The 15115-nt window shown below is 63.5% G+C and overlaps 1 protein-coding gene across 1 annotated transcript in view; it reads right to left on the reverse strand.

The window, feature by feature from the left end:
* Positions 1-7086, reverse strand: part of LOC111157054 (adenylate cyclase 1) — an 83796-nt gene extending 76710 nt beyond the window's left edge. The window contains exon 1 of the mRNA XM_022518267.1: positions 6430-7086. Within this exon, the coding sequence (XP_022373975.1) occupies positions 6430-7086 (657 nt within the window). The remainder of the gene's footprint in view (positions 1-6429) is intronic.
* Between the last annotated feature and the right edge of the window lie 8029 nt (positions 7087-15115).

Below are 15115 nucleotides of genomic sequence, written 5' to 3' on the forward strand. Positions count from 1 at the left end.
TCAGAACACTACCACACATGCACATGCACACGTGTGTGTGAACACATACACGTGCCACCAAGGTGCATGCGCATTACACGTGCTTGATCATACACACACGTACACACACGTACACACACCGCGTGTGCACACACAGAGGGCCCGCGCCGACTGAGCTGGGAAGCAGGAAGCCCCCCTCATCGGCTGGGTGCCTTCCTCCCAGGAGGTCTGGAGGCAGCCTGGACCCCAGCACCACAAAGATCAAAGCAGACCCTGATGCCCCCAGCCCAGAAGCAGAGGGTCCAGGGTCTAGGGAAAAGGGGTGGGTCCAGGGAGGACCCAGGCATGGCAATAAGGGACAGCCTGCCCCAGCCCTTGCCCCATGCATCGGGGGGTTGGGGGGCCCAGGACGGGAGCCTCTGGGGCAGGGACCCAGGCTGGCCAGGGGGCCTGGCCCTGTCACTCTCTCCATGTTCTAGACCACTTGCCCGACCCCCCCACCTGGGGAAGCCGAGCCTCACTCACTACCTGGGTGGTCTCTGATGCCACCCAAGGTCATGGACAGGAGGGCCCCACGCACATACTCATCACATGAGAACGTGGTAATGCTAACACACAGGGGTGACGTGCGGTGTGCACCAGCACGGCCTGTGGGTGTGCAAGTGGGCGCGTTTGTGTGTCAAAGTGGACGGGCGTAAGGATATGTGCATGAAGCCTGTGTGCATGACTGTGTTTGTAGGTGCACATGGCGGTTCGCGTGTCTGACCATGTGCACACGCGTGTACACGCGCCGTACGAGGGGCCGCCCGTGACCTGCACTACTGAGTGGGACCCAGGCACCTGTAGCCGGGAGACACAGGGTCTGTCTCCATCCAGACAGGATGCCCGCCACCCGCGTCCCGGCCGTCTCTTCCAACCTCCGACCAAGACCAAATACCAAATACAGGTTCAGGGAGTCACAAAACTCATGGGTCACCAAAGGCTCATGCCAAGCACTGGCCCCATGCCCAAGGGACAGGATGGCGCCTGAAAAGGTACCTGCTCCCACAAAGCCACAGAGCCCCCAGAAGAAACACAGGCATGGGGCAAGTACCCCACCCAAGGTCCCACAGTCAGGGGCTCCACCGACCCTCCACACGAGCCCACCACCCCACCGGAGTCTGGAGACGCGATGAGGACATTTCCGGGCTCTGAGACTGCAGAAACACAGCCCAGATTGTCCGTCCACCCGGGAGCTGACCCTGGCCCTCCCGACCTCAGAGAGGGCACAGGAAAAGGAAGGACATCGCCCAAGAAGCCTTGGCTCCCGGGAAGGGCAGGTGGACAGCTCTCACAGCGGGAGGGACCGTGGCAAACAGACACCTCCCCAAGGACACCACTCCAGTCTGAGCCAGGCAGCAGCACCCACGTCCACTCATGGACCCCTGCTCCCCACTGCATCCCAGGGGGCCCCCAAACAGAAACCTGAGCAGACCATCTGCTGACAAGGCTTACAGGGCCCGGCGCTGTTTTCCAAAGAAACAGAAACACTCCATGTGCCCCACACCTACCCTTTCCTGCACGCCCACCTCCCTGGCTGAGCCCCAGGCCTCCTCTGTCCAGGGTCTTGGCAGGAGCACACCGGCCTCAGGAAGCCACCCGGAGTCCTCCATCTGCTCTATCCCCTTCACACGCCTCCGGAGGTCACACGGACTCCCCCCGGCCCGGCACAGACTGCAGTCCCAGGTGTCCACCAGTGTCCCCCACAGACAGTAAATTCCTGGAGTGCAGGGGGTCTCATTTCCACCAGGCGCCCAACCCCTAGCCCGGGGCCTAACCTCCAAGTGTGGATCACAGCGTTGTCCAGAGAAGACGCCCCCACCAGGTCCACCAGTGGGGCCAGACTCCAGCCCACACGCAGTCCCTGGGTCTTGGGGGGCACCAGACAACAGTCCCCAGGACTCTGCCCTGAGCAGGTGCCAGCCCTCACCTGAAGCCGGGACGTGTCCCCGTGTCCAGACCCCATTTCCCATCAGCCCAATTCCTCTGCCCTGTCCTGACCCATTCCAGGGACTTCCTCAAGTTAGGGCCAGCTGCTCGGAGGGAGGCTAACCCGACTCTCCAGGGAAACAGACCAGGTTATGGGGAGGGAACCGAGGGACCGACCGGGCAGATGTAGGGGTGGGAATCGGGTGTCCCAGCAGAGTGCCCACTGGACACAGACCTGGAGGCCTGGAAGGGACACCCACCACCACCTGCTGCTCAGGGAGTAGCAGAGGAACAGAAAGCCTGAGGTGGAAAGAACTGAGCCCTGCCCATCGACCAGAGGCCTGGGGAAGGGGGGTCCAGCCTAGGCCACGGAGGCTGTCTTTGGGGTCACTGCCAACCAAGGCAGAGAAACCCCCTCCTCGCCTTCACAGGGCCCCAGGGTGAGCCAGGAGGTCCCACCTGTCTCCCTCCCCTTTCCAGCCTCCACCTAGCAGCACCAGGGTCATCTGAGGCAGGTGGATGCACCAGCAGGTGAGCAAACAAAGCCACAGGACCCAGCCAAGATGGGGGAGGAGGTGGGAGGTACCAGCGGGGAAGAGCGTCCAGCCTGGGTAAAGGGCCTGGCCGCCTGGTGGAGGGCAGGAAGGGCAGGAGGCCCCCGAGAAGGGGTCCAGCAGGGGCGGAGTCCAGCTGAAGGAGGGGTCCTGCTGGGTAAGGGTCCCGTCAGGAAGAAAGGGGAGCAGGGGCGCGGCCTGTGGGGGGAAGAGTCAGGGGAGGCGGTGCTGGGGGACTTAGAGGAGCCAGGGGGAGGAGCCAGCGGGGGGGTGTGCTGGGTGGGGCGGGGGCGGGGCCGGAGGGGCGGGGCTTAGGTCTGGCTGGCGACTCTGAGGAGGAGGAGCCCGAGCGCCGGGAGTGGGCACAACCCAGGTGGGAAGCAGACAACCCACACCCGGGGGCGCCGCGCTGTGAGCGGCCTGGCTGCCTGTGTACCTGGGCTCTGAGGGCGGTGACATCGCTCCACCTGCCAGCAGCACTCGAGCTCTCCCCAGAGCTCAGACGACCCGGAGGGGCACAGGGGACTCCTGCGACACCCACTTGCCCGATGGTGCTTTCTGTTTCCCTGCCTGGGGCTTAGAAGTGGGGGGGGGGGTGTGTTGGAAATATATGCCCCTTCCATTGACAGGCAGCCATTCTGCCCACAGCAGTGGCCCTGGATGAGCCCGGGAAGATACAGCAATCTTGCCCCACCCTGGCCAAGAAGTGGGCATTTGGGGCCGTTGGGGGGGGGGGCACCCAGGAGGAAGGAAGCTGGAGCTGGCGGATGTGCACACCCACTGCTGTGAGGGGCAGGGCCGCGGGGGTCTCCTCTGGGGGCACCTGAGCCCGCTGCTCCTCTCCAGACATACCCCGCTGCCCCCACCACCACTCCAAGGCCATGACCTTGGCATGCACAACTCTGTCCGCTACCACTGCCAGCAACCCCCCTCTGTCCCAGGTCCCCAAGCACAGTCACTCCCTCCTCAAGCCATGCTCTTCAAGTCCCCCAGTGCCACCACTGGGGAGCAGGGGTCACACATATGGCATCTCCCCCCTTTCCTCCTCCTCACTGCCCCCATGTCCCCCTACCCCACCCCAGGTCTCCAGCCCAGCCCAGCCTGGCTTGCCGCCCCACTGTCCCTGACCAGACTTCAAGGGTTCCCCAACATGATGTCTTTGGTTCTGACGTATTGTTCAGTTAAATAAGAACGAGTTTCTGTGCTTTGCATGGACATACAACCGTGGGCAGGAGGGAGCGGGCGGGAAGAAGGTCCCAGCCTGGTCAATATTTACGCAGCTCCTCCTGGGCACTGGGCTGGGGGGCAATGAGACTGTCTCCCCAAACTCCTTGTGCCCTGGCTGAGAGCAGCAGCACGGGCCCGGCGTGAGCCAGCAGGTCCCGCCGCCTCCCGGGGAAGGGCAGCCGAGCAGCATCTAAATCCCAGCCGTGTGGCCACCAACCTCCTGGGTGCTCTCAGCCTGCTGGCCTGGGCCAGCCTGGTGCCACAGGGTCCCCAAAGCACGCGGCCTACCAGGGCGGGGCAGGATGGCTGCGGGAACCTCCCAGAGCCTCCCTGTGGAGGGGCAGAGGCTCTGAGACACCCCCGACCCCGGGTGACCCCCCCCGGCCTCAGTGCCCCGAGCAAGAGCAGCTCTCTCCCTCCCACGGCACAGACACTCCGCCCAGAAGGTCCAGCAAAGGCAACCGCCCTGCACAGACTGCTCCAATCATCCGTCGCCCTGTCCTTCCGGGCCTCCACCTCTCGTCCTGCCCCAAACAAACTCCCAAGTAACATGGGGCTCTAGGCACGTGACCGCACTGCAGGGCAGCCGGAGGCCGTGGGGCAGCGGGCAGCGGAGGCCCCGCTGGGTACGTGAGCCTCCCACCTTCCCCACCGGCCTCCAGGCCCATGGTGGACTCTGGCCCCAGGGCAGCACACAGGCCCCTCACCGTGTTTGTCAGCACCCACCCCATCCGTCTGTCCACATTGCCGCCACCAGTAGCAACGTGTGGATCTGAACAGGAACGTTCTGGAAGCCAAAGCAACTTGGAGGTGACAGGACACTGAATAAGGGCTTTTCCCACAGGCTTTCCACCTGCATGCCAGCTCTGCAGTAGAGAAACTGAGGCCCTGGGTGGGAAGGGTGTGTGTCGCGCAGGGAGCCAACAGCAGCAAACGCCAGACGCCTGCTTCCTAAGAATCCAGGCTTACAGGACGGGCTCCCTGCCCCCCGGGAGTACAGGGGCTCATCTTATCCTGGAGCAGAGCTCCCTGGGCCCAAGACCTTTACAGACCATTTCCTCTCCCTCAGTTCTCTAGAAGGGATGACCAGAAACTACACAAAATTGTTTCGGAAAAAGACAATAGCACTGCCTTTCGTTGAACCAGCCGAACCCCTCATACGCCAGATCTCAGACCTCCCCTCCCCACCCGGAGCTGACCTGGCCGCAGGGCCTCCCTCTGGTCTGGTGGGGAGGTGGTCCGGCTGGGGGACCCCACACCATGGGGGCCAAACACATAACAGAAGGGAAGGTTGTAGGGGGAGGGTCAAACAGCACCTCCTAAGGACAGACGGCAGGCAAGGCCACAAGCCAGGGGCCTGCTGGGAACCACCCAGAACGGAGCCCCCCCCTCCCCTCCCTGGGTGCAGGGAGCCCTCTACCCTCCTCCTTTTTCTCCGCCTCACCTCTGTTTCTGGCGGTGTCCCTCTCTTCTCCCCACCTCCAGGCCCCTTCCCCCATTCCTTCCTCCTCCCCTCTTAGCCCCCAGCATGTGCTGGCCTCTCTGGACCCCAAAATACACTTCCAGTGTCTACCCTGTGCATCCATGATCCCTCTGACCATGGGCATCCCTGACATCTCCGTCTGAGAGCACCTCCCTGGGTCCTCGTGGGGGGGCCCTCGGTCCCCCCAGGCCACAGTCGGATTCCCCGCACCCCCTTCTTCTTCCCAGAGCCTGTTCCGTGCAGCCCCCCCTGCTCACCCCATCTCCCCCATCTCCCCCACCTCCTCCATCTGCCACATTCTCTCCCTAGATGGGCTCGCCCACCACATCGGATTCCCCCTCCTCCTGCCAAAATGCTGCCAGAGGCGGAAACAAAACCCTCCTTCAGGGCCTTCCAAGCCCTGCTCTGTGGGGTGGGTTTCACTGCTGGGTCAGGCTGGGAGAGCCCCGCACAGCAAGGACGCCTGCCTCCAGTCTCCTGGGTCTCCGGCTGGGGAGGAGCCCGTGGGGAGCAGGCAACGTCCTTGTCCCCCGCTACCGTCTCGCTGGCCCTCCTGGAAGGCAGTGGCAAAGTTCCGACGCTCCCAGCCTTGCTCAGACCCCGGCAGGGCGGCGGTGGCAAGGACTGGAGCCCTGTTCGACCTTGGCAAACCTGTCTTTCTAGACCAGAAACGGGCCCACAACGGGCGCCAGGGAGACTGGAGGAAACCCAAGTCCCCGTCCCCTCCCAACCTCCCCAGGGTGCCGCAGGCTGGGAGAGAGACTCTGCCAGCCCCGCACGAGGTCCAGGCACACTGGAGAGGAGCCCAGAGCCGTGCACAGCCAGCAGGAGCCCTGCCCGCCAGGGGCCCATCCCGCGCCCACTTTCCGTCCCTCTTCTGGGATGTGTGCAGCCAAAGAGCGCCAGCCAGGGCTCTGGCCGGGCTTGGCCGCTCACCAGCTGCCTGACCTTGGGCCAATCCTTGCCCTCTCCACGCTCCCCTCTCCACGGCCCACACCCAGGGGAGCTTTGTGGATGGCGACTCGGAAAAGAGCCCAGCCCTAGTAGCCCCCACCGCGTCCTCGACTCCCGAGTGACCTTGAACGCCCCCGACACTCGCGGCCTCAGTTTCCCCACCCGCCCAATCCGTATATGCGCGCCCCGCTCCCCTGGTGTTCCCGGTCCCTCTCGGGCAGGTGTGTATCCCAGACCCGACGGAGGGCGCGCAGCGGCACTTACCGTCCTCCAGAGACGCGGGCGCTTGGCGGGCACCAAGGTGGCCGTAACCAGCAAATGCGAGGCGGCCACCACGAGCCCGAAGCCGACGGCCAGCAGGCTGCGCACGGGCAGCAGGGCATAGGACACGAAGGTGACCAAAAGGAGCTGCCAGACGCCGTGGTCGGCGGCCGCCGTCCCCGAAGCCGCGCCGGCGTGGGTGCCCGCGGGCCCGCCGAGCGCGAAGGGGCAGCAGAGCAGCGCGAAGGTGAGGCTGAACAGCAGCGCCAGCTGGCCGACCTGCTGCAGCTGCGACGCCTGCAGCGAGCGCACGTTGGTGACCACGAGCAGCGCCAGGAAGAGCACGCAGTGCGCGGGGTGCGAGCCCCTGGCCAGGCCGGCCGCGGGCCCCGGCGCGCCCAGCAGCTCCGCCAGCGCCAGCGCGCCCGCCAGCCCGCTGAGCACGGCCAGCGCCTTCAGCGTGGCCGCCTGCTCCAGCCGCAGCGTGTAGCCGCGGAACAGCGCCTCCAGCTCGGGGCACGCGAACTCCTCGCCGCACGGCCGCAGCCCGCGCCGGCCGCCCGGCCCCGCCGCCCGCTCGGCGCCCCCGGGCTCGCCCGCGCCGCCGCCGCCTCCGCCTCCGCCGCCGCCTCCGCCTCGGCCGCGCGGCGCCCCCGCCATCTCAGCGCCATGCGGCGGCGGCCGGGGCGCCGGGGCGGGCGGGCGCGGGCGGGAGGCGCGGGGCGCGGCGGGCAGACTCGGGGCGCCGGCTGCCCCGCGCGCGCGCCCCGAGCGCGTCCCCTCCCGCCGCCGCGCCTGCGCAGTGCGCCGCTCGCCCGCCCGGCCGCGGTCCTCCCGCGGCCCAGCTGCGCCGGCCCCGCCGAGCGCCGAGCCGAGGGGCCGCGTGACCCCGGCGCCCTCCGCGCCCCGAGCCTCAGTTTCCCCGCCGGTGCGCGGCGCGGCCCGCGGAGCCGTCTCTCGGGGCGTGGGAAACGCACGAATCCTGAGCTATGCCCTGGGGTGGGGCGGGGGGCTCCATTCTGCCGAGCGGGTGACACCCCTCGACTCTAGAGGAGCCCGCGGTGGGACCCCGGGGCCTGCAGCTCGCCCTCCCACCCCCCGGCGCCGCCGCGGGGGACCCAGCGCCCTGGTCCTGCTACCCCGCGAGCGAACACGGGGGCGCGTGGCGTGGTACCGCGCCTCCCGGCGGTACAGACACAGAGTCAGGCCAGAGTCCTGCCAGGGGGCGCGGCTCTGGGTGCAGGGATGGGGTGGGAAGCACAGAGAGAAGGGACACTGCAGTTTGCCCTGGGGGGGACTGGAAACCCAAGTGAGAGCGGGCTGTATGCTTCTGGCAGGGGACAACTATATGTGCGGTGGTGTCCACGCGTGCCTGGGCCCCACCCAGCGCCTCCTATCCCGCGGCTTGTGCTCGGGAAGGGGCTTTGAGCCTCACTTCAACCGCATTGCCTTCTTTGGCGCTCACAGGGGACCCTGGGGGCGTGCCTCTGTCCCCCCAGACACACCAGGAGAGGTAAACAGCTCGCCCTGGGAGGCTTACAGAGAGGTAAGGACTCTGGGCAAAACCGCCGACTCCTCCCGGAGCCCACGCCGCTTCTTGCTCACCCCTCCATACACAGGGAGCGGGACCTGGGGCTCCCACAAAATCACAGACAGCAGAGACCAGGAGCCTAGCCCCTCTGCAGGAGGTCCTTTCCAGGTGGCCTCCAGACACCAGGATTTAGTTGGTGTGGCAGGCATGGATCTGTTTTTCAGGCACTGTGGGGTTTTCAACTAGGCTCCCAGGTGAGAGCCATTGGCCATGTGCTGTTATATGGGCTCAAGGTCTAGAAGATGGGGAACTGGGTATTAGGCCACAGGAAGTGGTCATTTTTGTACAAGACACGACGTGTCACCCATCAGAAGTGGCACCTCACGGCCACCCTGGCCAGGAGCTCTCACTGTTCCATCCCCAACAGCTCACATCAGCGCACTCTTGGTGGCCACCTGGTCCCCCCTCCTGGACAGGCCTCCCCATGCAGGGCACCTCCTCTGTGAAGGCTTCCTGGCTTCCTGACCACCAGTTCCCAGTGCCCCCAGGACCTGGCGCTCTGTCTGGTCACCTGGTAACTTGTTCCCATCCCCTCTTAGAACTGACAGCCCCTTGGGCCAAGGGGGAACTGGAAGTTACCTGCCCCACCTCTGTTTTTGACTGACATCCCCGAGGTCCCATCTCCCTCACCTTGTCCCCCACCTGTCCCCAGTGGTAGCAAGTCTGCATGATCCTTCAAGCATCAAGGACCACGTGTAGACTCTCTTGTTAAATAGGTATTTTTATGTCCTAGTGGTACTAAGAAAGGAAAGCTGAGTACTGTCCAAAAATCGGGCAAGCCACCTGGGAATGAAGGGATGAAAAAGTACCCTGGGGTCAAGGTCACTAGGCGACAGCACCCTCCCAGCCCACTAGCACATTCACTGGGAGGGATCAGCACCCACCTCTCTCACCGAGATGGGAGGCGCCAGAGCTTCCCACTGCACCGCCGTGGGGCAGAGTGGGGGGCTGCTGTCTCCTTCACCTTCTCTGCCCCCGTCTGCTGGGTTGAAAGGACAAGGCCACTAGCAGGGGGTTGCATCCAAGGATAACGGGCAAGCCGTCTGAGAAACCGTGCACATGCCCCATGGTCTCGTGAGTGTCATCTTAAACCATGTCCCCCCAAAATTCATATGCTGCAATCCTGACCCCCAGTACCTCGGAATGTGACCAGCTGTGGGACTAAGGTCACACGGACATCATTAAGCTGAGCACCCTAGACTAGAGTGGGCCCTAATGCAGTATAACCAGTGTCCTTATACAAAGGGGACATTGGGAGGAGAGCAAGCCTGAAGACGGGTCAGCCCGTGAGCCACGGAGTTATAGGAAGGCAGGAGGCTCCTCCCCCAGCGCCCCCCTGCCCAGGGATCTCAGCCCTGTGACCCCACGATCCTAGCCTTCCGGCCTCCACAGCTATGAGAATGTATGTGTTGTCCACGCTGGGGCTCCGGCGCCTCGGGAGGGGGCCCTGGCCAGCTAGCGCTCGGGCCTAGGGTCCACCCTGAAGAACATTGCCTGTTATGGAACGTCAATATTGATCAGGAGCAAAGGCGCCACGCAGAGCGCAGACCCAGATGGGAAATTCTGCCCTTCCTGGAAGCAGCCCCTCCAAGTGGGAGGTGAACAGAGGGAGGGGAACATCATGGTCACTGTGTGTCCTGCTGGCCCGGGAGGACACCACCAAGAATCGCAGGCACCTCGTCTGAGACAGGAGTGCAGGCCTCCTTAAGTAGTAACAGCGCCAGGCCTCCCTCGGACTTTTTGGACTTTTTGTGGGTCGCAAATCTCCGTCTCTGTATTCGAGGCTCCCAGCTGCTGAAGCCTTGTCCTTCCAAGAACATGAAATGCCCTGGATTGGGGGTGTGGCACGGTGTGGCGGGGGCCCAGCGTGGAGCACAGTCCAGCGTCGCGCAGTGTCCCAGCTAAGAGCGCAGACGCATGCCACCCCTCCCGGCTGTGTGACTTGGGGCAGGCTGCTCACCCTCTCTGGGCCTCGTCTCCTCCACAAACAGGGGCTGTCATGGCTCCCGGCCCACAAGGTTACCGTAGGCACAAGGACAACCGCTGCTGTGCATGTTCTGTGCACACAGGACCAGGCAAGCGTCACGCTAACCCGGTGAGCTGGGTGAGTCAGGCCCTCTGGACACAGCAGGCCACAACAGCTGGGGAAGTCGCCGTAATCCAGGTTCCGCCTGGGGACACTCACCGAGCTCCTGGGACTTCTGCCAGAGACACAGCTTCCAGACGAGTATTCCTCACTGGCGCCCACTTTGTGTTTGGGATGGAATTTCCCCTGTGGGTCTGTTGGAAACCCTGTGGAAATGCAAGCTGTCTCCAGGAATCAAAGGGCGTGAGGAGAACCCCTGTGGGGGGCTCAGCCTCCTCCTCTCCCCTGGCGGCTGGATGGCTAGGTGCAGCATTTGCCCCACAAATGCCTCTCTTGGATACGTCCTGCTGGGCTGGTTGTTGGGGGCAAGGGGATGTGCAGTGTAGACAAGTAGTGGAAACGGCCGCAGGGGTCGGTTCAGGATTCCTCCGGCGAGAATGGGACAGGACTCCAGCTCAGCTCCCTTAACCCAAAAGTTGGAGGCCACGTCTGCTTACCTCGCTGGAGGCTGGGATGGCTGACTGAGGGCCACACTGGGCAATAAGTGGTCACACCCTCCCCCTACAGCGGGACACTGACCAGTCTGGCTGAGGCCGCTGGGGCGCATGGCCCAGGTGGCCAAAACAGAGGGTGAGTGTGTCAAACCAGGGGCCGGAGCTGGATGGGTGGGTGGTGATCCCTGAGCCACACAGCCGAAGCGGCAGGACAGGGCCCACACATCTGATCCTTCACACCTTGCTATCCCACACCTTGATGGCCAGGAAGACCAACTGGGGCTTCACGCCAGCTCTGCCACCTTCCTGCGCCTGGCCCCGGGCTCGGGGTCCCCAGAGACTTGGCATCCTCGCCTCAGTGCCAAGGTCTCAGGCCAGCCCAGAGCAACAAGCTCCGGGTAACACCGGACCGCATACCTGGTCTGCGGGGACACCTGGCTGGCAGGAGGAGGTTTGCACGATGGGCGCGCTGGCAAGCTCGTTGTCACCAGGATTCGGCCCGAGAGGAGCAGGACCCCTGGGCAGTGGGAGGGGCCGGCCTCCAGGCTGGGGCCAGCCCAGGAATCCCACCGATAAATATGTGTTCAAAACCGTGCCCAGTGCTCCCACAGAAAGGCGCGCCCTCTGAGGGGGCACAGAGGGGCACCCAAGCCCCCAGAAAGGTGTCCTCTTGGAGGCAGTGGGCAGAAATGGAACCCTGAGCTCTGGAGACCCAGACACAGAGCCGCAGGTCCTGAGCTCTTCTCCCCAGAGCTCGGGGTCCTGCAAGGTCTGTGTCCTCCTCCCTCCCCCGCCACTGGGAGAGTAGCCTCAAAGGAGCAGATGCTGGCCATGGCCGGGCAGGAGAGACCAAGGAGCCCAGGGCAAGGCTGTGGTGGAGGTCAGCAGGGGCAGGTGGAAGGTTCTTGGTGACCCCAAGGACAGTGGCCACTCTCCATGGGCGCAGTGGAGGGGTCTAACAACCCCCAGAGCAAGGCCAGCGTGACCATGACTGCTCTCAGGTGGCCACACCCCTCATCCGAGCCCACCCGCTGCACTCGGGGGCTTCTAAGGAAGAGTCTTCCTCCGGGTGTAACCATACCTCCCTCAAGAGGCCAAAAGTAGCTTATCCCCAGTGGTTCTTCTAAACCATGACGGCTTTCTACTAAATCCAAAAGACGGGGCATTCCAGGCAGGCATTTTCCGAGAAGGAGAGGACCCTCTGCCGGATGGGGGACGTGCGGGGACATGTGCCCTCGTCAGGCAGTGGCTCTGTCCTTGCCAGGCTCCGGGGCCCGGATGGGTTTTCGCTTGTCCCTGGTTATCCTGAGCATGACAAAGGACTCCGCAAAGGGTGCCAATATTTGCCACGTGTGCCTTGACGTCTGAGTATGGCTTCGAGGGACAGCGAGCCTTGGCTGTTGGAGCAAGAGTGCTGGAAGGTGCTGGGCAGGTGGAGTCGGGGAGTCGGTCCAGCCCTGAGCATCACCCGAGGCCGCCTGCTGGCTGGCGTAGAACCGCGTCCCTGCTGCTCTCTCAAGAAGAACGCTGTGGTCCTACTAGCGCCCAGTGGGCCGGGGGACTGGACTGGAAAGCCCGCTCTGTTCCTGGACCAAAGCCTAGAGGGGACGGGGCAGTCAGCGAGGACGAGGGCCTAACCCTGGAGACAGGGTGGCGTGCCCCTGAACGGAGTGGGGTCCCCTGGCTGAATGAGGACAAGGACAGGATTCTCTATGAATTCCATTTAATGCCGGTTAACGTGGTCCCTGGGGACATTCAGGGTGCTTGCGGTTCACGAAACAATGCCATAGTGCTCGCTCTCCTGGGGGACCGTGCCAGGCAGGAACAAAAGGCCAGGGAACGGGGAGCCTTGGCCTTGCCCAAAGCCTCCAGACTGGGCTATTTATAGTGGCACAAGACCAGGCGAGAGCCTTAAGTGGACTTGTGTACGTGGTCTTGGGGGGGTGGGGGTCCGGGCTGAAGGTGGGGAGGCCGGAGGCAGGCGGCCAGGCTCCTCAGCAGACACTGAGAATAAGGCCTGCTAGGGGAGCCCAGTGCAGAGTCGGCTCTGACAGCTGCGGCCGAAAGGCAGGGAAGCTTCAGCAGGAGGATTTGCGCTAAAAATAGCATCGCTGGCTTGTGGGTAGAGAATTTGACCCAATTAGAGATTACCAGTTTCAGGAATTACTGGAAAAGAAATCTCATTAAATAGGTTAAATATAGGAGCCAGAGGCTGAGAAGGCCATCTGGGATTCGCAGGAAAACCAAAACCGACGCAGGGGTGGAAAACCAAAACCGACGCAGGGGTGCGGTGCGCTCTGCGGCTCCCGCGCGGGGAGGGTGCTGGGCACCAACACCGACAGCGGCCGGCGGGCGCGCAGGGCGGGGGCGGGGCCGGGGCGGGGGGCAGAGCCGCCCTGGGGCGGGGGTCAGCCGCTCCCCATTACCCCCGCTGCCCGGTACCCTCCATCGCCCCGGGCCAGGGCGCTTCCGGGCGCAAGGACCCCGGCACAGAGCCTCCTCCCGCCCCGGCACTGGTGCAGGCAGTCCTCCATCCAGGCCCGCGGTTTCCTGCTAGGACGGGGGACGGCCCTCCCTCCCGCCACCCAGTCGCCTGCTCCATTTCCCTAAAACGTAGAGGAAGGGAGGGTCTTATCCATTCCTCGCTCTAAAAAGAAAGGGGCTTCCTTCTGCCTCGGAGCTTTCCCGAGCCTGTTTCCACAGCAGAGGCGTCCTCGGGAGAACTTTCAGGAAAGCTGCTGTGTCCCACCCACTCGGGAGATGCCCTGGGCAAGACCCCACTGACCTCGGTTTCACACAGCCTGGCAGTGACTTGACCAGGACACCTGCTGGCACCGGTTAGCATGAGGGCACTCTAGGCAAGGCTGGGCAGGCCAGCACCCCTGCCCTGCACCCCCGTCCTGCACCTCCACCCAGCACCCCTGCCCAGCACACTTGCCCAGTACCCTTGCCCTGCACCCCTGCCTGCTGCCCCCAGCCCTCCTGGTGATTTTTTAACTGTTCCTGGACATCCCTGCATGGCCAGGAATCAAACCTCCCCTGTCTCCCAGAGTTCTGCCCTTTGCAGCAGCCGGAGGGTTGGAAACCAGAGCCACGGGGCTCCTTCACCCACGTCTGTGACAGGTGCTGGCCCAAGTTGTGTTTTGTGTTGCAGCCGGAGCGACACAGCAGGGGGAAGTGCCCCCCATGCCCTGGGTCATTCCAGGTCAGCTCTGTCCACGTGCCCGAGAAGACAGCCCAGCGGCTCCAGCCTCCTGCTCGGGGTCAACACCTGAATGGGAAGGTGCCCTCCGCACATGCACTTGGGGTCTCGGCCAAGAGCCTTCCGGCCCTGCCAGGGCTGCGCGCTCACCCTGGGGCAGTCACTGTACCCGGAGCCCCAACCCGAGACCCTGCGTCCACCCTGAGGTAAAGGGGTGTTGCAGAAATGTCCATCTTTGCAGTGTGGGTGAGTGGGATCTCCCAGAACTCATGTTTGCCTGGAGCCCCAGAACGTAATTACTTGAAATAAGGTCTTTGTAGGTGAAAGTAGTTAAGGGCCCGAGATGCCGGCATCCTGCATTCAGGGCGGGCCCCAAGTCGGGACCGGGGTCCTTGGAGGAGGAGCAGAGGACGCAAAGGGAAGCAGCTCTGAGGGGAGGGGACAGAGGCTGCAGCTACCCTGCCACAAACCTGGGGCCACCAGCAGCTCAAAAGAGGCCAGGGTGGGGAGGGACCGGGACCTCTGGCCGCCAGGTGGTGGGAGAAGGGACTTGCGTTGTTGAACAGCCACACTTTTCCACAGCAGCCCAGGACACTGGTAGGGTCTCGAGGGACAATTCCTTGGCTTCATCCATGTCCCTCCCTTGTGAGCTCCTGAGCACAGAGACCGTTTCTTACTCACATTATACAAGTCCCACTCCTGGGGCCCCAGGGCTCACCTCCAAGCACCGGGACCGGGCAGATGCTCACAGATTAAGGTGCATCGAGTCTCACAACGTTAAGGGTCCAGTGTTTCGAGGGTGCAGGGCCACTGAGTCAGGGCGGGTCACTGAATCAGCCGGGTCCTTGGCGCCCAACAAGGAGACCCGCCCTCGCCAACATGCTGCAGACCCAGGAACGGTGCGGCAAGGCTCCCCGGACGGCAACAGCGTGTGAAGCCATGTGCCTCTGGTGAGAGAGAACGTGGATGTTTTCCCTCCTTCTCTTCGAGTACCTGGTTTACAAAAGCACTACGACAAATTTTTATAATCAGAAAAATGTAGTTTAATACGAGGAGATCCAATCGAAGTCTAGAACGCTGCAGGTTTGTCGTGAGACCAGTGAAAAAATCAACGTGCAGGGAGGGACCCTGGCTCCGGCAAAGCGTAGGCAAACACACGTATGACTGTAAGAATATTATTTTGAGGTCAAGACGAGCTGCAAACAGAGAGGAAAGCAGCCCAGTGCTGGCGTTTCCAGGTACACGTTATAGAGCGCTGCTCCTGGAGAGTGGGGGGGGTGGTTCTGGTCGATGCACCTTTCATCGGGTGAGAGGTT

Source organism: Enhydra lutris, unplaced genomic scaffold, assembly GCF_002288905.1.
Source record: "Enhydra lutris kenyoni isolate GAN:26980312 unplaced genomic scaffold, ASM228890v2 scaffoldscaffold51, whole genome shotgun sequence".
Classification (NCBI taxonomy): Eukaryota; Metazoa; Chordata; class Mammalia; order Carnivora; family Mustelidae; genus Enhydra; species Enhydra lutris.